This window comes from Lepidochelys olivacea (genome assembly GCF_965140295.1).
Source record: "Lepidochelys olivacea isolate rLepOli2 genome assembly, chromosome: 9".
NCBI classification, from domain to species: Eukaryota; Metazoa; Chordata; order Testudines; family Cheloniidae; genus Lepidochelys; species Lepidochelys olivacea.
In genome coordinates, this window is record NC_140419.1 from 89,884,750 (window position 1) to 89,907,676 (window position 22,927).

Below are 22,927 nucleotides of genomic sequence, written 5' to 3' on the forward strand. Positions count from 1 at the left end.
CTGTGAGTTCTGGTGCCCTGTACAATAACAAGTAGTGGGCGCTTTCAGTAGCACTTGGCATTCTGCAGCATATACTGTGAAGTAATAAAAATGAATTATTTACCAAAAAATAAATTTTATTGCATATCAAAACCAGTGCAAAATTCCAACGTGCAATTAAAAAGCAAATACAATAAAAACTTGTGAATTAAATTAACAGAACTTCACAAGAGGAACGAACACTCCTGTCCAATTCAGTTCTTATTGGCTACACATATAGCAATCGTAGCTCTCACAGGTCAATGTATGTGAAACAGCCCATGATGCCATGTGAAATGTTGGGGGGTGGATGTGTAGGTAGATGCTCAAATCGAGTTCTCCAACGACTGCAAAGGGAGGTGAGCCCTTGATTGTTGGACCTGTAGGTCATCAAGACTCTACAGCATCTGTGTATGCTGCCGGAGAAGCCCCATTATATCCTGGTGCATCTCCCTCTATGTCTTCTGGGGCTTTCTCCTGTTTGCTCTTTCCCTGTCCATTCTCTCTGCAATATTCACCCTCCAGGCCCTCTGCTCCCGGTCTGATGCAGCCCTGGCTTGCAGGCTCTCACCAAACGTATCCTCCCATGTCCTCTTCTTTCTTCTCCTTATCATGGTCAGGTGTCTGAAGGGGGACCCCTTGTTGGAATTTTTAATAGTGGAAATATTAATATGGGAGATAAATTCCTTTCTTAAGTCCAAAGGCCAAATAGTTATTTTATACAATTGCTCTCCCCCGAACACAGTAACGAAGTATTCATAAGCATATGATCAGTATGCTTACAAATCAGCCAGACCCAGGGAAAACCGTCTCATTCTGGCAGGCTCCAGCATGATCAGGTAGGGTCTGACAAAGAACCCTCAAATTCATAACTCTTTTTGCAAATGTATGATGTCACGGCCAATTACTGACTTCAGCTAAAAAAAACACTTTGAGACAGCTCACCCTTATGTTCAGTCTTAATCTAGATAAGATTCACAACACCCTTTTTCCCTGAGGCCTTTTCTCCTGCTTGCTTCTTGCTGACCAGCAGTTCTTCCATTGCTTCTGGGTTCACATAGGCCCTAATTTTTGAGATAACATTGGCATGTGTGGCAAGAAGGTCCATGCTGGCTCCTTCTAAGACCGATTCCGTCTGTCGTGTTTAAAACTATCTGCAGTTGCCCCCTAAGATCCCTGTGAGCAGCGTGGCTGTGCAGGTGCTCAAGAAACCCACCCTGGGACCTGCCACAGCCGGGGGAGGGATGCCCCTGCTGCCGGATCCCAACCTGCTGGGCCATGGGGCACCCCTCCCCCAACCCCAACTCTGCTGCAGTGTGGCCAGGGCTGGCCCCAAGCGTGGCCGGAGTGGCCCAGACCCAGCCGTGGACAGGTCGTCCAGACCTGCTGCGGTGATGTTGCCTCAGCCACAACCAGACTGGCCTGGCCCCTGCTGCGGCCGGGGAGCCCTCCCCCAGCCCAGACTTTCTGGGGCTGGAGTAGGGGTGCCTATCCTGCAGCCCCAACCCCAGAGCTGCCATGGCGGGGAGAGACCAGCCCAGGTGCTGCTGCTGTGAGGGGAGAGAGCTGGGGGGAGTCCTCTCTCCCCGCTGTAGCCCCTGAGCACCCTCCTGCACCCCAAACCCCTCATCCCCGGCCCCATCCCAGAGCCCTCACCCCCTGCACCCCAGTCCTCTGCTCCAGCCCTGAGCCCCTCATCCCCGGCCCCATCCCAGAGCCCGCATCCCCAGCTGGAGCTCTTACACCCCTTCCCTTCAACCCTCTACTCCGGCCCTGAGCCCCTCATCCCCGGCCCCATCCCAGAGCCCTTACCCCCAGCACCCCAGTTCTCTGCTCCAGCCCTGAGCTCCTCATTCCCGGCCTGCCCCCCGGCACCAGCCAGAGCCCTCACACCCCTGCATCCCAACCCTCTACTCCAGCCCTGAGCCCCTCATCCTGGGCCTCACCCCCGGGCCTGCACCCCCAACCAGAGCCCTCACACCCCTTCACCCCCCGCAAAAAGTTGCATGTCTGTAAAAAGTTGTATGACCAATTCTGAGAAACAAAACCAAACAATAAAAAAATACCTGGCGCTTGCAGTTGTTTCTTGCTACTCTAATAAAATACGAATTATTTGTGCTAAGAGAAGTTAAATCATGGCAGGTGGATAAGATAGGTGCACAAACTGAGAGCAAATCTCTAATCTATCATACTCATTATTGCTACTGTAGCACCTTATCTGACCACCATCACTACAGTGTCTGAGCACCTTACAATCTTTTAATGTATTTATCCTCACAACACCCCTGTGAGGCAGGGAACTATTTTACAGATGGAGAACTGAGGCACGGGGAGGCTAAGTGAAATGCCCAAGGTCACATAGAAGGTCTGTGGCGGAGCAAGGAATGGAATCCAGATCTCCTATGTCCCAGGCGAGTGCCTTAAGTCCTGGACTATCCTTCCTGTAATGCATTTTAGTGAGCAGGCTTCCGAATTTCCTTTTCAAAACCATCCTCCCACTGATCAGGTGGTTACATTTCAGATACCCCTGCCCCAGAAGAAAACCATCAAAATGGGAAATCACAGAAATTATTACTTGACACTTTATTCTTTTCGTGCCATTAGTTATTCATAAAATGCATAAATCAACATCAAGATATCTGGGGTTAATTTTATTGTTTAGCAAAACTAGCTAAGTAGTTGCCTTTTTACATGATCCATTATGCCTCCTAGGGACCCTGCCTGTTTTGGCCAATGTACCTTGTGCATGACATTGTTCTGGATAGCAGATTCTTATGATGACGTTTTGGGGATAAGACTTTTTGTTGGTGTGTTTTTTCTTCTTGTACCTTAAGTTCGAGTTAACATGTGAGCGGAGAATTGGAGTGAAAGATATTTAAGGGAGTATTTGGTGGGTGTAGGCAAGATTGCCATCCCCATGTGTTCGGAAATCATGAACCAGGCCCAAAAACTTACAAGCTTGGCTTAAAAACAATGAGATTTTTTACAACAAAAGTTATAAATTTATCTTTGGGTTTTAGAGACTTCAGATTTCATAATTGCAAGCTTTTCTCCACAACTGAGGGCTAGAAACCTTTTTGTTTGGTTTAAAGGCAAGCTGAAATTCTCGTGTAATCACACGAGTCCAGGAGCTGGGAGTTTAAAAAGAAAAAGCACCACCAAATATCATGAGACTTGATCTGTAAGACAGCTGGGTTTGGAAATGTGACTGTTTTTGTGGAGGCCACACAATGCTTACTGAGATGTCTTCATATTACATCCAAATGTAAGTGTAAAAGGCCATTCCGGGAAGCTATGTACTCTTTTGGTGTGACAGCAGATTCCAATGCCACCCTAAATGCCATCTCTTTCTTACAGTACTAACACAGCTTTGGTTGTTTTGTTCTTTTCCTCTCTGAATGTAGCCACCGGTATATAACATGACAACTCAGGCTCACTGAGTTCTCTTTCCCTTTGGTGACGAATGAAGTCTGGTAAATACCAATACAGTATTTTTCTGTCTACCCCTGCTATACTGGGTGGACAGACCCATGGACACTGTTACTGCTGCATCTGCACAAGTTTCATTCATACTTTTCCGTTTCAGTTATTATTGCATTTCACCTTTTGGTCTGTGGCTATTCTCTACAGCCAAGTGCACATTTCTCTTTAAATGTATGTCAGATCAATTGTGTACAGACACATGCAAGTTTTCTTAAATATCTGCTCTAGATACCTGCTAAACCACCTTGCCCGGCTGCTTAAACGCTGTCAGGTGAAAAGTGCTGTCTATGGCTTTATTGCTAATAGTGCTGTAGATTCCTATGTTGAAATAATTTGAAAAGTGTAATTTGATATTTGTGAGTTTTGCTGTTTGACTCCTTTTTGCTCAGTTTGGACAATGAAAATAGACCAGTCAGTTTCACTTTCTGCTTCTTTTGCATTACACAATAATACTGAAGTATTTGGGTTGCAAACAAAGCAGGGAAGGACTTAAATCCAAACGTCTGTTTTCATTCACTTTGTGTTGGCTAAATTTCATGGACGTTTCGATTAATATAGGTTGTAGAAAACAAATTTTCCTTTTCCAGAACCCAAATGTGGATCACAAGCTACTTGTCTCTGTTCCTTGAATCATTCTAATGTGGTCATTCAGGGACACTCTTCCCTGTTTTATTTCTTGGGTAGCTGCTACCAGCATCTAGACCAAAATCCTCAAAACCTACAGCAGCTGATCAATTGGGTTTTCAGATTTAATAAGAGGATCAATAGCATTCAATCATTAGGTTAATAAACAAACTATATAAAACAGGCACAGCAGGGTCTATTGTACTGAGACATTATGCTGACTAAGGGCAGTGAGATTATTTTCTAATAGTTTGCTTTAGGATTATTGTTAATTGTCCTCAAAAGCATCTCGTGACACCCCTTTAAATGAGGCAGGAATGGAAGAAGTTAAATGAGTGCTAGTATGAATGTCAGTGCAATAAATACAAAAATTTACTTCTAATGACTAACAATCTCATTGTTTAATTTAAGATTTTGGTGATCCTTGGCACAGTCTTAGGCCCAGGTCTTGCAAACATTTATTGCATTGTCCCGTTGATTTCCATGGGTCTGCTCCACATACATAAAGTTATTTGCGTGCGTAAATGTTTGCTGGAGGGGGTGTGCATGGGCCAACTTTTTTCCAAGAAGACCAGCAATACAAATCCTCATCTTGCATCCGTTTTCCAATGTTTTTTTTATTTTTAATTTTTTATTTTTAGTTTTTATATTTTTCACAATGTTTCTATATTATTTTTTATTTTTATATACTTGAGGTAATTTTTATTGCCGTGTAAATTGTGTACTCAGCAATTCAGGTAGGAAGAATTAGAGGCATCACACCACGAACATGATTCCAGCATTTGTTGTCTTCAGCTGCATGAGATTTTAAATTTGGGCCTCTTGTAAAAAGAGGAAAGGTTAAATGTTTGAAATACATTTTTTTGTTGCTTCTGGGTCTAACCCTACTCTGTGTGTATGCTAACTATGGTGGGTATCTTCCATATGTAAACATTTGCAATATGTTGCTTTTCAGCTTGGTTTTGGGTCATTTCTTGGAATAATTGGATCAAACTTGATAGAAAACAAAAGACAAATGGTAAGTTCAGTATCTGTATAGCTAATTTATTTTAAAAATTACCAAAACAATAGTAATAAACCTTCTTTTTAAAGTGCTAGAATGTGTTTGCCTAGCACTAAAGTACCGCCTTTGTCAGCCTTACATTTTTGTAGACTTGTTGAACAGTAACGAATGAACTTCCATGTCTTTGTCTCATTTGTGGTTAAGTTTAAAGGGCCAGCTATTCCACTGCTGTAATTCACTGTAGCTCCATTAAGGTCATTAGAGCTGCCCTGACCTTACCAGCTGAGGATCTGGCCCAAAAACCCTGAATAAAAAGAGCCAGCACAATGGTATTACTGACAACCCGAAAATACTCTTTAAGTCTGGAACCCACAGTCCTTCCTTAGGCAAAACTTCTGCTCTGCTGGTGCCTTACATATGACACTCCTGTTACATGTATTAACAGGGTGGCTTGTCCATGGACTGGAGAGCCTGGGCCTAAGTCTTTACAGAATGAGCCAGGTGAGTGGAATCAGGTGATTCCAGTATAAAAGGATCAGGAAGTTGCAGCGAAGGGGGAGAAGCTTAGGAAACTGCAGCTACACCTTTAGACACTTAAGGGAGTAGTCAAAGGCTCCTGCAGGGCCCTGAGTCACCAAGTGGAAGACATCAGCTGCGAAAGCCTGTGGAGAGGGTTTCAGAGTAACAGCCGTGTTACTCTGTATTCGCAAAAAGAAAAGGAGTACTTGTGGCACCTTAGAGACTAACACATCCGATGAAGTGAGCTGTAGCTCACGAAAGCTTCAAATAAATTGGTTAGGCTCTAAGGTGCCACAAGTACTCCTTTTCTTTTTGTGGAGAAGGGCAAACTCCAGGCAGGAGGTACTGGGAAGCAGACAGACCGACTGACCCTCAGAGAGGAAGGGCTGTGCCCAGCTGAAACTGGGATGAAGCCTGTGAGAGTTTGAGTTCTGTTTTCAAAGACTTTGTGTTATTTTGGACAACCGGGAGAGAAAGACTGAACTAGGGGAGGGCCTGGAGGGCCAGTGTGCACTTAGAGACTAAATAAATGGGACCCCTTGAGGGGATTCTTTGAATTACCCGGGGACTGAAGAAAGAGGAGAAAGGGCAGGGCACTGCAGACTGACCTCTGGCCACAAGGGGCAGCTCAGGAGGCAGCCAACCCTGTTACAGGACGCCAGAATATTAGCCTTCTTTTCAACTGAATCACGTTGTTGACTCATATTTAGTTTGTTACCCACTATAACCCCCCCCATCCTTTTCAGCACTATTACTGCCTAGCCAGTTATTCCCCATTTTGTGGCTGTACCTTTGTTTGTTTTTCCTTCCCAAATAAAATACTACACACTTGTCCTTATTGAATTTCATCCTGTTGATTTCAAACCAGTTCTTTAATTTGTCAAGGTCATTTTGAATTCTCATCCTGTTCTCCAAAGTGATTGCAACCCCTCCCCGCTTGGTGTCACCCGCAGATTTTATAAGTGTATTTTCCACTCCATTATCCAAGTCCTTAATGAAAATATTGAATAGTACAAGACCCAGGACTTGATCGCTGCAGGAGCCCACTTGATACACCCTCCCAGTTTGGCAGTAAACCATTGATAAGTACTCTTTGAGTATGGTCTTTCAAACACTTGTGCACTCACCTTATAGTAATTTTGTCTAGTACCCATTTCCCTAGTTTGCCTATGAGAATGTCAAGTGAAACTATGTCAAAAGCTTTAGTAAAATCAAGCTATAGGATGTCTGCAGTTATCCCCCTATCCACTAGGCCAGTAACCCAGTCAACGAAGAAAATTAGGTTGGTTTGTAATGATTAGTTCTTGACAAATCCATGTTGGTTATTACTAATAACCCTATTATCCTCTAGGTGCTTACACATTGATTTTATAATAATTTGTTCCAGCATCTTTCCAGTTAGGCTGACTGGTCTGTAATTTCCTGTGTCCTGTTTGTTCCCCTTTTTAAAGATAGGTATGACTTGCCCTTCTCTGGGACTTCATCCATCCTCCATGAGTTCTCAAAGATAATCACTAACGGTTCTGAGATTGCTTCAGCTAGTTCCTTATGTACCCTAGGGTGAATTTCATCAGGTCCTGCCAACTTGAATACATCTAACTTATCTAAATATTTTTAACCTGTTCTTTCCCTACTTTGACTTGTATTCCTTCCCCTCTGTTGTTAATATTAATTGTGCTATGTATTTGGTCACAATTTACCTTTTTAGTGAAGACTGAAGCAAAATAAGCATTAAACACCTCAGCCTCCATGATGTCATCAGTTATTAGCGGTCTTTCCTTGCTAACTAGAGGACCTACACTTTCCTTGTCTTCCTTTTTATCTGAATATATTTATAGAATGTCGTCTTAGTCCCTTTTATGTCCCTCGCTGGGTGTAACTCATTTTTGCCTTCGCTGTTTAGATTTGCATGAGGAGTGATTATGCATGATAAAACGTAGAGAAGTTTGTCATGAATGTTCCACACTTGCCATGCTCAGAACTTGAAACACTGTTGTTTCTTCTGTTGTTAGCAGTGTGCATGCAGCTTATCTGAGGAATGTTTGGGAAATGACCACTCCTTTCACTGAATAACTCCAATCTGCCGTACTGAACTTCTTGAAATTAAAAAAAAAAAAAAAAAAAGTAAGCTAAGTTGAAGCATGGAAGACATCAGCCCCACAGGAGCTGTTTTGAGAAAGTTTAAGTTTTGAGCAAGTGAAAAGGTGTCAGAGGTCAGGATGGAACTTGGAACAGAACTGTATTTACGTGGGAACTTCCTGAGCCCATAACTGTACCTATTCGCAACATAACTGTACCTACCTACACGTTAACTCCCTGCCATCTTCCTCCTCCTCATCCCTTAATGTTCAGGAAAGCAGGGTACCAGGGTAATGGCCAAGAGATTTCCCTGTAGCACCTCATATTCCAACATATCAAAGCACTTTATGCACCTCAGGTGACACCTGCAAAAAAGGGGGGAAATGAGCTTGTGCCCTGCCTTTTTTTTTCTTTTCTTCCTTCTTGTTTGTCATATAGGAAAGGCCTGAAATAATTATTTTCACAAAAAGTTACTTCTTGCTTGTAAATTCAGGTCCTATGAAGCCTGAAAGACTGCACTATTTGGAGAAATAGTGAAATGATATCACAAGAGCAATGAGAGGGGAAAGTTGGGCAGGGAAGGTATTTTTAATCAGGCTTTTCAAAATTATGTTTTCCTTTTGCTTATATCCATTTAACTCCAATGCCTGACTAATGCTTTGGAGAAAGGAAGCCTTTGTTAAAGAATGAACATCTTCCCTCTCCCATCCTGTCAGCTGAGGTTTGAGAGATAACAATGTACATCCTTGGAGAACCCCAGCAAGTCCTCCAGCAAAACCAAGGGAAACCAGTGTTGTCAGCCCTGATATTTATAAGGTAAAAAAAACAAGCAAGAAAGAAAAATGTAAACAACCCTTTTGGGCTGTCTTTAAGAAGCAAAAATTAGCACATGGGAGCACTCTGGCCCAATCCAGGAAAATATTTAAGCACAGGCTTAACTTTAAGCATGTGCACTGTCCCCTTAAACTCAGTGGAATACTCAAGTGCTTAAAGTTAAGCGCATGTTTGAGTACTTTGCTGGACTGAGCCAGGGTACTCAGAACGCTGTACGATCAAGCCCCATGTCTTTCCTGTGCTCATATCATACTGTATTTGAAATCATTTTTAATAAGTCACTTTTCTGAGGGGTGATGCACAATTCTTTTTTGGCCTTACTGTATTTATCAATCAATCTAAAATCAGATTAAATATTTATTTTAAAGCCAAATGATGTGGCATGATTTATATGGGGGGCTAGTGGGAATGCCAATCCAACAGACAGCCCAAGAGTGATTAAAACCGAAAAACCTTCTGGAAACAATGGTATGCTTTAGAGGGAAAAAAAAAAAAAGATAGGTGAAATGTCCATCAGATATTTATAGAGAAGTGTCACTGAGTAATGTAGGTGGTGGAAGTGGGGCGGCAGATTGTAATTGAAACATGATCAACTTCTCAGGCTTCATACGCAAAAGTATTTTAATGCAGTGTATCTGAGGGTGGGGTCGATCACGCTCTTTATTCCTTATGGCTTTATTTTCAGGCACCTCTCCAATGGGGTAGCATAAAATGAGATTTATTTTTCATCCAGTAACAAAAGGATCCAAACCACAGATATGAGAAGCTGTAAATGACAGGGAAACAAGATACATCAACGTTCCCCTAATATCCGCTAAAATGAGAAGAGAAACTATTAGTTCAGTATCCCAGCTCTGATATAGAGGTTTGTGCCTTGGCTAACATGGACCTTGCCGAACATTCACTTTAAGCCTTTTCCAGGATGCTCTCATGCTGCTGGGGCTGGCGAGCAGGTTCTCACACTTTTTCATAGCATACTGTAGACCATCTCTTCACAAGAGGACTGTCTCATGCACAACTCCCCTCCCATCCACAACTGTGTCGCAGCCCCGTGGCAATTACAATAATCGCTTACACTGAAAACTAAGCTGCGGAAAGGCATTTAAAGTATCCTATGCTGTCTTTTTAACGTGATTGAGTGGACGACACAAAGAGGGTTAGCTTTGTGGGAACAGCCAGCTCTTTGCAGACCACCAAAAATTGGTCCTTAGAGCAATTTGGAAGCCACTGCTCTGTAGGAACTATAGCAGTTTGTGAATCCCACTCATTGCTTAGAAGTCTTCCTTCAAACTAAATGCAAAACTGAACCCAGCCTCTAGGACGTGATCCTCTCCAAAGGATGCTAGTCGGTTTGGCCCATTTCCTCACTCAAGAGTACAAAGGAAGTTACTGCCACCACTCCTGACTTGTAGAGACTGGTTTAGTCAGAACTATAATGTGGATCTCTCTCTGTGCTGCAAAATTTGTGTCACAGTTATGGGGTTGCTGGTGTTTCTGAGTGTACCCAGGTGGTTGGCCTCATGCCCTTATCTGTCTCGGGGAGGAGAATTTCCCACTGTTAGACTGGAATCTGGGTACGACACCCCGCTGGTACCACCCACTTCTTGCCATGCAGGCCTGACTAGACACCTGCATTTCTTCCCTTGGGAAACATGATTGACAGCCTTCATAAAACAAGCAGGTTTCTTAGAGAATGGAAAAAAGCATTAAAGAAAAGGATTTCAAAACAGCAAACAGCTGGCATGCATGTTTAGTCACCCAATCTTACACTTCACTACTAGGTACGTTAGATGGGTTCCTTCTTAAACTGGGCTTGCTCTGGTCCTGTAACGCTCATGACTTTAGGAAGCCCAGGAGTTGTGGGCCCCAGCCTGGTCATTGATTTGATTCCAGAGAGTCAGTGTGTGTCACTGTCTCCTGGACTACGTTTTTCCCTTCAGGGAACACCCTTTTCTCAAAGCCCCACCTGCCTTGGCTGTGGATGAATCCAATTATTCTATTGCTCAACGGCTTTTGTTACAGGGCCCAGGTGTGAAGACTTCCCTTAGCTTCAGACTGGTTTTCCCAATGGCCCAGCCAGAGCATCTAAGGCCATGTGTACACCACAAAATTATGTCGATCTAACTTACATTGGCATACCAGCTTCTGCAATTATTAAATCGCTTGCGTGTGCGCACACTTGGCTCCTTGTGTCAACAGTGTGTGTCCTAACCACACGGGCTTGTATTGATTGTGTCCTCAGCATGGGGCATAGTGAGATGGCTCCTGAAAGCCAGTAACAGTCGATGTAAGCAACGCAGTGTCTAAACTGACACCACATCGACCTAATTACATCAACCGCACGAGGAGGTGGAGTTACTATATCGGCAGAGGGAAGCACTTAAGTCGGCAGGAGCCAAATTTAAGTGAAGACACTTCCACAGCAAGGTCGATGCCAGGCAGCTTAGGTCAGCCTAACCCTGCAGTGTAGACCAGGCCTAAGATACTACTCCAGGGATGGTTGCTCCGTTGTTTGGCAGCTAGATGCCTTCAGCCATAGTGGCTTGCCGTCTGTGTGATTAAACTGTCTGCTCTCTCTGACATTCCAACAAACCGGAGGCCACTCATCCAATTTTAAACAAGACAGCCCTCTCTTTTTGGGTGATTTGTCCCCCATCCAGTATGAGACAAAACCAAACGTGGTTTTGTCCAGGATTGGATGCCTTTTCGAAGAGCGCGCTGCTCCATCCCCGTTAGCGTGATGACCTTGCATGCACTATGTGAGGTCACACAGGTGGGGTGGGGGTCACGCCGTCTCTGGAAGTACTGGAATGTCTAGTATTCCAGGAATGCGTGAGTGGCCATCCTACGCTCAGAAATCCTGCGCATTTTGGGAGTGCAGATGAATGTTCATTGTCGAGCACCTCCACATTCATCACAACCAGTAATACAGTTTGGCACGGTTGGCCGCGCTGTTCCCTCTAAGCTGTGCACTTGTCCGCGCGCACACGGATCCTAAACCCCACGCGCACGGCAAAACACCACACGCACAAAAATTTGCACAGAAGTACAACAATTTGCGCAGAAGAAATTTTTTGTGCACATGGCCTGTCAAAAATTAGAGGGAACATTGGTTGGCCGCCCCTGCAGGAGAAGTCCAGGAATAAGGTTGCTGCTGGCCAGGGCCAATGTGAGTTTGCAAAGCTGGAGAAGCACCTGCCATCGCTGATCCTAGTGCTAGCCAGTGCTGTCCAGCCCTCCATTTTGTGAGTGCTCTGTTCACTGCAGAGCACAGGGATAGTCCCATACATGAAAGTGGCTCACACACCTTAACAAGATGTCCTGCCGCAGTAGGTGCATAGCAAATGTTGCAGAGCTAGCTTGTAGCAGAGAACCCGACCCTGTGTGTCTGATGTGGTATGAAGGTGTTTGTTTCACTTAGCCCAACCCATGTTTATTGCAATCCACGTTTGTTGCAACAGCAACACGTTCCCTTGTGATGTGGTCATTCCCCCAGCAGGGTTGTCTGCTGCTTGCAGCTGGCTCATGGTGCTGCAGCACTAGGATATTCAGGCGCTGGCTGAGTAACCACGCCTGCCCTGCATTCTCAGATTACGCCTGCCCTGCATTCTTTATGGGGCTGCCTATAAAATAAGAGAGTGACTTGAAGTTGGCTTTGTTGCATTTTTTCGAAGCCCTGAGCAGCCTATCAGGGCACGTCTATGCTACAGCAGCAGCCTCGACGCTTCCTACATCGATGGACGGGGTTTTTCCCGTCGATGTAGTTAATCCATCTCTCCAACTCACAGCAGCTATGTTGACGGAAGAAAAGAATCCTTCCATCGACCTGGCTGCATCTATGCTGGGGGTTAGTTTGACCTAACTATGGCAATATAGGTGTAACATTTTTCAGTACCCTAAGCAGTGTAGCAAGGTCGATCTAATGTTCACCTGTAAACTAGGCCTGGTTTGTTACCTGATCAGGACATCGCCCTTGGGGCCTGTCCAAAAAGGTATCTGTGACCCCAGCAAGGACCACACCATGACCTTAGGTTGGCTGGTGAATGCAACTTTGCCGTGGCAGCAGCTAGTGCTTGGAACACAGTTCCTGTCTGTGTTTTGAGTGTGTCCACTCCTGGCCCTTTATTCCTGTCAGACACCCCTGGTTTTACAAGGATGGTTCGTATGTTGCATGTTAACATAATATTCACTGAATTGTTTAGGGCCTGGGTGAGGGTTTAAAAATACTGTTTTCTCCATGACCTGCTGCGGTGCATTAGCTTGGTAAAAGCCTCCGGCAGAATTGTTCAACAATGAGGAAAAGCATTTGACCCATTGCCTCTCTTCCCCTTGCTCCCACATATTATAGTGTAGAGTACATATTTGTCACGGCAAATAGAAGGGCTTTCTTCCCTGCATAGACTAGAACTCAGCACAACCTTCATTGTAGAACTGCTAATGGTGCTTCTATAGTCATATCCTGGGTAGCTTCTCCAGTATCAGAATAGAAATTAAATTGCCATGAAGATACCTTCCTGTGTCTGTATGCACAGGAACTGTAGTCAGTTACGCTTGCCAGATAAAAACTTGTAATTGGATCAGGGTACCTATTTTAACTATGATTGTGCAGTGGCCGTGGAACTCCTACCAGAAGAGATGAAACTCTGTAATGTTTACATGAGAGGCTAATAAAATACAACGGTTTACTAACTTAGGACCTGATCCTGCAAACATCTATTACTCGCTGTAGTTCCGCTGGGAGTCAGAGAGACACTCAGTACATATTTGCAGAAGGAACCCTTCAGTAATCACGGTGGCTTATTCAGATTAACACTACAGTATGCTGCTAGCACGCTGCCAACAGACATGTTTATTAGCTATGGGACAAGAGAAAGTCTCAGGCATTATGCTCCATTTCGAAAGTTCTTTTAAAGAAGGGAGAAAATAAACAATTGACTGACCTAATTGTGCAGGTGCCATCTTCCTTCTCTCCCTTCCACTGCCCTAAATCTGCTGTCCTAGATAATTGCTAATGTCAACCTGCAGCTACACATAGCTTTGTGTAGGCCACCAGCTACATCTCAGACTCCAGCTGGGCAGCCAGTGCAGATTGCTAAAAACACCAATGTAGTGTTTGCACAGTGCGATGTCTTGCTTGGCACTTTGGGGCCTGTCACTGAGGACCTGGCCATGGTTCATCCTGAGAGCCACTGTGAGAGAATCCACCTTCTGGCTTTCATGGGGAAAGTGTGGAGAGCATTTCCTGGGGAGAGCGTCTCTCTGACGCACTCCCTGTAGAAGAAATGTAACCGTATGTTGTCTCGGTGTCATTCCCTCTTACAGCCCCAGCCTCTCTTCTCCTCTCCCTCCACTTCTTCCCCTCACTCCCTTTCTATTCTCTCATTCTCCTCCTCTTCCTTTTTCCCTCTCCTTCCTGTCTTTTCCATCCCATGTTGCCTCTGCTCCCCATTACTCTCCTTATCTCCTGCCTTCTGGACCACTTTCCTTTCAGATCTGCTTGAGTCATTTCAATGTGAGTTAACAGCCTAAGCCAGTAGCAGCTCCAAGCCTTGCTAATGTTCCTCTTACGGAGATTTCAGGCTTGCATTAAGCTGCCTCAATTGCACATTTGGCCAACCTGCAAGGTTTTTCTAAGGGTTTATCTACACTGCGAAATTGACCGGCATAGCTATAGCGGAATAATTATTCTGCTATAGTTATGCTGGTACCACTCCCCTGTGTAGACAATCTATTCTGGAATAAAAGTGACTTTATTCTGCAGTAATTACTCCACTATAGCTATCCCAGTCAATTTCCCCAGTCAAGTTCTGGAGAACTTGTGTCCCTGCAAGCAAATGGGCTATGTGCCACTCCCTACTTGTGAACATCCTCCATGTGAATGTGTATATTTATTTGTCCAGCTTCCCATCATCACTTTGATAATGCAGCCTGCTTAGAGGAACATTTGTGTACTTGCATCACTAGCCTGGCAATAGAGGAGATTGTCTGATTGTCTTGCTTGCTCCCAGCAACCAGTTGCCTTTGCCCTCTTCTTTTTAAGTTATTTAAAGTAACTGGATCCTCGTGAATACCCTCACTGACAAGTGCTATTCTGTGGCTTGGTCAAGACAGGGCATATTCTGGGTTCTTTGTCCTCATTCACTCTGACAGGCTCAAATACGTCCAGTCCCCAACCTGGATTTTCCTGCTTTCTGTGCTGATCCCTGCCTCACATGGGAAGGAGACCTCTGGGACTGATGCTGATTTGTCTCTTGATCACAGAAGGCTAAAGAAACCCCCCTCCGGTGCTGTCTCTCTTGCATGAGCACTTTCCTGTCGGGCCCTTAGCATTTTTCTGCTCTCCCTGAGAGGCACCTCAGTGGCTAAGCTGGTTTTGTGGAGCTGTGACAGACACAGCAGGAAGTGTTTCAGATAAAGAAATACGCCAGCCTTTTCCAGGTAACTTTGGCAGGCAGTAACCTGATCTCAGGACTTCCTTAAGCTTCCTGCTAACCTCCTCAGTTCCTCCGTAGCAGCAAACTGGATATGATCAAGTCAGTAATGAGGTGGATATATGATCCCAGCTCTGTAAAACGACTTTTTCTCTCACAGGGGAGGGATTTCTGGCTGAAAATAGTGAGGCTGGCTTAAAAATCATGAGATTTTAAAGATAATAATTTGGGGTTGTTTTGGGGCTTCTAGTTTTTGAGGACCGGGGTTCACATTTTTCAGTTGCTCTCCATAATGAGGCAGGTTAGAAACTTACATTTTGAGAGTCTTAAGTAGTCACGTGACTCCAGGAGCTGGGACTTCAAGACAAACACCCAATACCAAAAAACTTGCAGTAAATTTGCAAGTGTTGGCAATGCCATGCTACCCCTATTCTACCTTCTACCAAAGCAGCCCATTCACATGGGCAACAGCAACTTTCCATTCCTGCCAGTAAACGAGTGACCGATTTCCTCAACATCAGAGAATGGAAAAAGCATAGGAAACAACCGTTAGAGCATTTCTCTGTTCTGCAGGGGAAATATGCCAGTTCCCCCCAAGCGGTGTCTTCTGAAGTAGCCCATAAATCCGGCTACAGGGCTGCCTTTTCTTAAGGGTGAAAACAAAACCTTGACAAAACGAACAGCTTTTAGTCCTTCACATATAGATGTGCCTCCCCGCCTCCCCATCTCTCGACACACACTGAACTGGCTTCTGAAGAGACAAGGATAATTTAGAGAGAAAGAAAATCGCAGTATTTCAAGCCTGTGGCAGAGAAGTGTGTGGAATACACCAGCAACCTTTCCAAAGGGAAGACTCATTCTCCTGGAATGCAGGAAAGTGAAACCAAGTGGAAAGGAGGGCAGAAAAGGCTTGGAAGGATTCATATTATAGCAAGGCGCTCTCTCCCCTCCCCATGCTTATTAGCCAAGTCAAGTGGATTTTGGCAAGGGGATGATCAAACAATTGTTTTCTATAGGCACTTTGGCAGGCAGGTTCGGGCCGCAATATCCAACCAAGACAGTTCATTAGGAAGAGCAGGCATGGCATTCGTTCTTAGCCCCTTCAACAGAAGGCCAGCCCTTCCTTAGGGCATGTCTTCGCTGGGAAGAGGGGGAGGAGTGTTCTTAATTCAGGTTACCTAACATGGTTAAAATAGCAGTAAGAATAACACAGCAGCTTGGCTTTTAACTTGGGCTCGCAGCACTGGCTAAAGCCTGTAGGAGAGCGTGGGGTTGAACTTGAGCTGATCATGGCTTAGCTGCTGTGTCTGCTGCTCTTTTAACCTGAGTTCGCTAATGTGAGTTAAGAATACACCTTGCTTTTTTCTTTTCTTTCTTTTTTTTTTCCCCAGAGAAGACAGACATACCCTTAAAGATAATCTTTAAAGCAGGGTAGATTGGGTGTCTGGCCCTTCTCCCCCTCCCCCACCCCGTGCCCCATTTCTTTGTTGTATTTTAAACATTTTTAATTCTGCTATTTAATAAATAAACCCTTCGCAATATGCAGATTAGCCCGTCTTGACCACCCTTTTTAGGGCTGCAGGCTTCCATGGAGGACCAGAGAGCTAGAATGTGCTCCTCAGCCCCTAATTGAAAGTGTGGAGGGGGGATGACTTGTTAGCCAAGAGAGTTTTTCTCCTAAAAGTCTGTCAGGTGTCTGAGTGAAACGGGTGGTAGCAAAAAGGAAAAAAAACCCACAGCCTGACTGAATATCCTTTCTCCTTGGCTCTGCTTTCACTGTCACTAGTAATGTCCTCATTCTACCCATTCTCCAGTTGTCCATGGAGACTTCCAGGAGAAACACGGTAGAGGAGCCCTGAGTTTCTCATGTAGAAGACAGGCAGAACAAGGTCTTTTATTTAGACATTGGGAAGAAGTGCGAAAAAAGGGCACAAACCCATTATTTTCCCCCGCAGCAGATCATTGTCAACAGTGAATTTCCTGGCTTTTTGGGTTTGTCGTTGTTACATAATATAATTTAGAAGTCTCATGCTCAGCTGCTGCAGCCAAGTCACTGCCTTCAAGGGACCAAGGGGCCAGCCTGGAGGCACCGCAGCCCTTGCTGGGATTGGGCTGGTAGCCAGCCAGCTCTCCCACTGTGTGTGTGTGGACAGCTGCATCTGTCACTGTGCAGTTCTTCTCCACATTGGAGATGGGACTATTTGCCTGATGTTGAATGTGGGGGAGAAATCCCACAAGTGAGATTAGCCCTCCCCCCAGTAGAGGAAGAAAGAGAGTGGGCGAAAGAACAGCTGCCAGAAGAGGGAGGCAAGAAACTCCTCCCCACAGCAAGTTGGAGGGGAGGGCTGGGTAACCTGAGCCCTTTCCTCTCAAGCGGAGGGAGATGTTCAATCCTAGAGTACTTGATGATGCAGCTCAGTGAATCAACCTCCTGAGACATGGACACGTTTTCGTGGGGACACACGGTGCTACGGTTCTGCCATCCAACCTGGATGGCCACTGGGATGAAGTATCAACCCTCTGGCCTCAGGGCTTTGTCCCCGTGTGGGCAGGGTGCAATACACAGTTGGCCAGATCCTGTCTAGAGAGGAACTCGCACTGACTGCACGTCTCCCTGTTTTCTTGTTCCTGAAAGTTGGAGCCTTGCAAAACACCATGGTCTAGCTTCATGGAGATCCAGCTCGTGTGGATCCAGACCTCCTGACTTTAACTGTGATAGTTGGGCTCCAAATGGAACTGGAAAATTAAAGCAAAATTCATTTGCAAGGGTCGAGTTTCAGCTCAAAATCAAGGGAAACCAGGAATTTGGCTTGGGATTTGGCACTTGCCCAGAAATCAGCTCTGAGCTTGCTCAAAAGGTTGGCAACTCTCAGTGAATCTTTCAATGAGTCTGGCTTGTGGTGTAGCAAAGTCTAAAGCTGGGTGGCCTGGAATCCTGTCGTTAATCCTTCACTCAGCTCTACTGAATACCAGGCAGTAAAACAATTTGTCATTTCTCAATGGGCCTCGCTCTTGTCTTATACTTGCAGTCAGGAGCTAGGCACTGATCTTACAATTGGATCCTTGCAGGCAGACTTGTGCCTGCGTAGAGCTCTGCTGACTTCAGAGGGAGTCGCCATGGTGATAAGGGTCTTTCTGTGGATTTGGTGGCAGGATCGGACCTAAGTGAGAACTCTGCTGAAGGCAGTGGTGTCACACGGGTGTAGAGCTGGTTTGCGAGGAGAATCAGGCACATGGTCCCTTCCCTGATGACTTTACAGCATAAAGGTCCATTCTTGCAAATCCTCCATGCCCGGAATAGCCACTGAAGACAAACAGAACCCTGCATGCAGAGAACTTCCAGTGTCAAGCTCTGTTAGACCATATACAGATGGGTCAAAGAGAGACGTGACATGGTCTTGTAGTACGGACGGCCTAGGCTAGTCACGTGTGTTCTGGTTCCAGGGTTTTATATAGGAAGCATCCTTTCTTGAATATCTAGCCCATTGTAGGGATTCCCATAAAAATTATATAATCTCAGCAAATGATGACCTTGATCTAGAAACCAAGAAGAGTGAAAAATCTGTCATTTGCTGACAAGCATGTTCAGTCAATAACAAACTCTTTGGAAACAGCCCAAGTATTTCTGTTAATTTAACAACTGGAATACGTGTTACTGTGTGACAGCAAATTTTAAAATAGCAACACATTTGACTTGTTGAGCAAATCAATTGCTACAACGCTTAGTGTAGCACTTGTAAGTCTTGATTACCCTTATGTTACAACAGAAAATCCCCAATACACTTCTCCAGCAGAGAGTCAAGTGCTGTTTTGCCACATGGGTTGCGATGCATTCACAAAAACTTTCTTTAGCGACAAACTCTTGCCTTTTGATGTGCATCCGATTGATTGATTTCAGTGAGAACTGCATGTGTGCAGCCTAGGGCAGTGTTTGGACCTTTGATCATCTGGACGTTTATTGATTGGGATAGATAGGTTTATAAATCTCCTTATGTAAGTGTGAAGTAGTAAATGTTTTGTAGAAGCAGATGATACTTTTGCTTTGTTTTCCTTCCACAGCTAGTTGCATCCATTGTCTTCATCAGTTTTGGAGTCATTGCTGCGTTCTGCTGTGCCATAGTTGATGGTGTCTTTGCTGCCAGACACATAGTAAGTATTTCCAAAGGAACATGCATGCTGCTATACCTACACTCTCCGCATTCCACACCGTAGTGGATCAATCCCATGTCTGAAATGAAGGGAAAATACCTTCTAAAAGACAACTCAGCAAAGCTTTTCTGTCTTCTCTGTACTGTGTTTCTGTAGCCATGGTCTCAGATACAATATTCCTCTTCAGTTACTGTCCAATGTGTGATCTTCATTTTCTCTGCAGAGTTCAACAGCCACCTAACTTGAGCAGTAGTTACATTTCAGTGGGGGATGAAGTGATAGGTTCAGCTGATAAAGTACATCAGTGTGAAAGGCTCTCTGTATGTGTTACTGTTCTGGTGTAGCAGCTGGATGGGTAGCAGTGAGATATAGTGGGAAGAGTTTAGTGACCTGGAACTTTGTGTAACACATACCATCAAATAGATGCTGGTGATTTCACTGTTCCTGCTCCAAGGAGTTTACAATCTAAGTATAAGACAAGAGACAACAAATGGATACAGACAAATGGGGGAGCATAAGGAAACAATACGACAGTATTGGTCTGTACGGTAGCCAGTGGGCACAGTGCACCAGCTGAGATCTTAGATGCATTAGCTATATTGGCGTATAATTAGGTTATTAAGGCCATACAACCTTAGTTACTCCTGGGCCATATTTTAGAGAGTGAACCCCTAGAATGCCTCAAACCACAACAAAGCAGTCCAACCCTCAACAATAGAAATGACATTTCTCTGCTTGTCTGTCTGGCTCTGATGAGTAGGTTTCTTTTCCATCTCTGACTTCCATGTTTCTGTGCAACGTAAAGTATTAGCTTAGGTAAAAATATCAAGCTGTTTTTAATTTCTGGCTGATCCTGGCCATGTGGGGTGCTCTGGATCTGATCTCAGCACTGCTGTTTAAGGATCACAGTAGCTGATTTTACCTGCTGCACAATGATGTAAGTCTGAGATTCGTCTTTGCCAACCCCCCAATGTTTGTATGCGATGGCGAGAGCAGATCAGTTGGAACAACAAGAGTGCCAGGCTCTGGTTTCTGTATCTTGATTAATGAACCTGGTTTTGGCTTTGCTTCCCCTTGTACCTGTCCAAGAAAATCACCTTTTTCAAGTGTTAATGTACCTCTGAGTACGTCATGTTCTTTCTGCTGCCATTCCCCTACCCCAACACACTGTTATAAGCATTGGGCCAGATCTTTCAGAGAGCCCAGCTTCCAACAGCTCCCTAAATAAAGAGATGTCTTCCCTGCTCTTGCCTGGGCTCTTAGTTGAGAGTTGCTCCTAGTCCCTCCCCCCCTCCGTCCATATACAAAAATCCCTCTCCCTAGTGCAGCGGTGCTTTCGGCCCAGGCTAGCTAGCTGGCTCATCCTGGCATCTAGGCTAAGTTGGAGTGAGCCTTTCACTCAGACTGGTAACCCACCTGCTTTGCAATGAGGATGCAGGATAAACCACTACTATGCTGATAGTCCTCCAGTGCCTTTCCACGGTTTCCACATACACCCACATAGAGGATGATAAAAAACGGTTACTCACCTTCTCGTAACTGTTGTTCTTCGAGACGTGTTGCTCATGTCCATTCCAATTAGGTGTCATCGGAAAGTTTTTCCCCTAGAAGCACCTGTCGGGTTGGCTGTGGAGCCCCCTGGAGTGGTGCCTTGATGGCGCTCGATATATGACCCTGCCGACCTAGCGCCTCCTCAGTTCCTTCTTGCCGGTTACTCCGACAGAGGGGAAGGCGGGTGGGTTTGGAATGGATATGAGCAATACGTCTCAAAGAACAACAGTTACAAGAAGGTGAGTAACCATTCTTCCTTCTTCGAGTGATTGCTCATATCAGTTCCAGTTAAGTGACTCCCAAGCCTTACCTAGGCGGCAGGGTCGGAGTTATGGAATCACTGATTGGAGTACCGCTCTGCCGAAAGCTGCATCATCTCTGGCATGCTGGATGATGGCGTAATGAGAGGTGAATGTATGCACCGAGGACCAAGTTGCTGCCCTGGCATGAGGCTTAGGTTAAAAAACAGGCAGGAAAATGTCCTGACTAGTGTGGAAGTGTGACACAGCCTTCAGAAGAAAGGCCTGTAAAGAGGTCTGAGTTGCACCTTATCCCTGTGGAAAACCATATAAGGTGGGTCTGAGGTAAGGGCCTTTAACTTAGACATACTGCTTGCAGATGTAATGGCGACCAGAAAGGCTACCTTCCACGACAGATAGAGAAGAGAGCAAGTTGCCAGCAGTTCGAATGGAGGCCTCATTAGCTTGGAGAGGACCAGGTTAAGGTCCCATGCGGGGACAGGCTGCCTGATCTGGGGATGTAGCTGTTCCAGACCCTCAAGGAACCGACCATCCATAGGGTTGGCGAAGATGGAGCATCCAGACGCTCCTGTGTGGAAGGCCGAGATAGCAGCGAGGTGAACCCTTATGGAGGACGCTGCCAGGCCTTGCTGTTTCAGGTGCAGAAGGTACTCTAGGATGAGAGGTACAGGTGTCTGGAGAGGGGTGTATGACGCTGGTCGCACCAACAAGTAAATCTTTTCCACTTTCCCAGATACATGGCTCTAGTGGAGGGCTTCCTGCTACTGAGTAGACCTCCCTTACTTGTTCTGAGCACAGAAGCTCCACGGAGTTCAGCCATGAAGCTTCCAAGCTGTGAGGTGGAGAGACTGCAGGTCGGTGTGATGAAGACAACCAAGGTCCTGAGTGATCAGGTTGGGGTGGAGAGGCAACGTGACAGGGGCGTCCACTGACAGTTCCAGGAGTGTGGTGTACCAATGTTGTCGAGGCCACGCTGGTGCCACCAGAATTATCTCTGCCTCATCCCTGCAGACCTTGAGGAGGACCTTGTACATGAGAAGGAACGGGGGAAAGACGTAGAGCAGGCGGCCTCCCCAGGGTAGCAGGAGTGCATCCGTAATTGATCCTGGGCTGTGTCTCTAGAAGGAGCAGAACATTGGGCACTTTCTGTTGCTCCAGGTGGCGAACAGATCGACCTGGGGAAACCCCCACCTTTGGAAGATGGAGTGTATGACATCTGGCCGGATGGACCACTTGTGATTGCAGAAGGACCTGCTGAGGTGGTCTGCCAGTGCGTTCTGAACTTCTGGTAGAAAGGATTCTTCCAGGTGGATGGAGTGGGCTACGCAGAACTCCCACAGCTAGAGGCTTCCCGACATAAAGGAGAGGAACGGGCTTTACCCTACTTGTTGATGTAAAACATGGCAGTGGTGTTGTCTGTCAGAACTGCTACACACGGGCCTTGTAGTTGGGCTTGAAAGGTCTGACATGTTAGTCACACTGCCCTCAGCTCCTTGATGTTGACATGGAGGGACAGCTCGTCCTGTGACCACAGGCTCTGTGTTTGGCAGTCTCCCAGATGCGCCTCCAATCCCAGAGCCGTCGCGTCCATTACCAGGGACAAGGAGGGCTGAGGGCTGTTGAAGGGGACTCCTTCGCATACTGACCAAGTGTCGAGCCACCAATGAAGGGACTCGAGCACCTGCCCCGGCACCATGACCACTGAATTCAGGCTGTTGTGTCCCAGGTGATAGGTTGAAGTGAGACACACCTGGAGTGGCCTGAGCTTCAGTCTGGCATGCTGGGTCACGTAAGTGCAGGCTGCCATGTGGACAAGGAGACTCAGGCATCCCCTTGCTGCAGTGGTGGGATATTGCCTGAGGCCTTGAATGATGTCCGTCATGGCTTGGAATTGGGACTCTGGTAAAAGTGCTCTGGCCTGAACCAAGTCCAACAGCACCCCGGAGAATTCTGTTCTTTGGGTCGGTGACAAGGTT

General features: G+C 45.7%; 1 protein-coding gene across 4 annotated transcripts in view; it reads left to right on the forward strand.

Annotated features, from left to right (window-relative positions):
* The window catches only part of TMEM255A (transmembrane protein 255A), a 57,126-nt gene that overhangs the window by 12,840 nt on the left and 21,359 nt on the right, over nucleotides 1–22,927 (forward strand). For 3 of the 4 annotated variants that reach the window (XR_014712946.1, XM_084638769.1, XM_084638768.1), the window contains exons 3-4: nucleotides 5,081–5,143; nucleotides 19,051–19,140. Coding sequence is in view for 3 of the 4 variants with exons in the window: in XM_084638769.1 (XP_084494895.1) it covers nucleotides 5,081–5,143; nucleotides 19,051–19,140 (153 nt within the window). In the remaining variant the exon portion in view is untranslated. The remainder of the gene's footprint in view (nucleotides 1–5,080; nucleotides 5,144–19,050; nucleotides 19,141–22,927) is intronic. The other variant, XM_084638770.1, reaches the window with a different exon arrangement.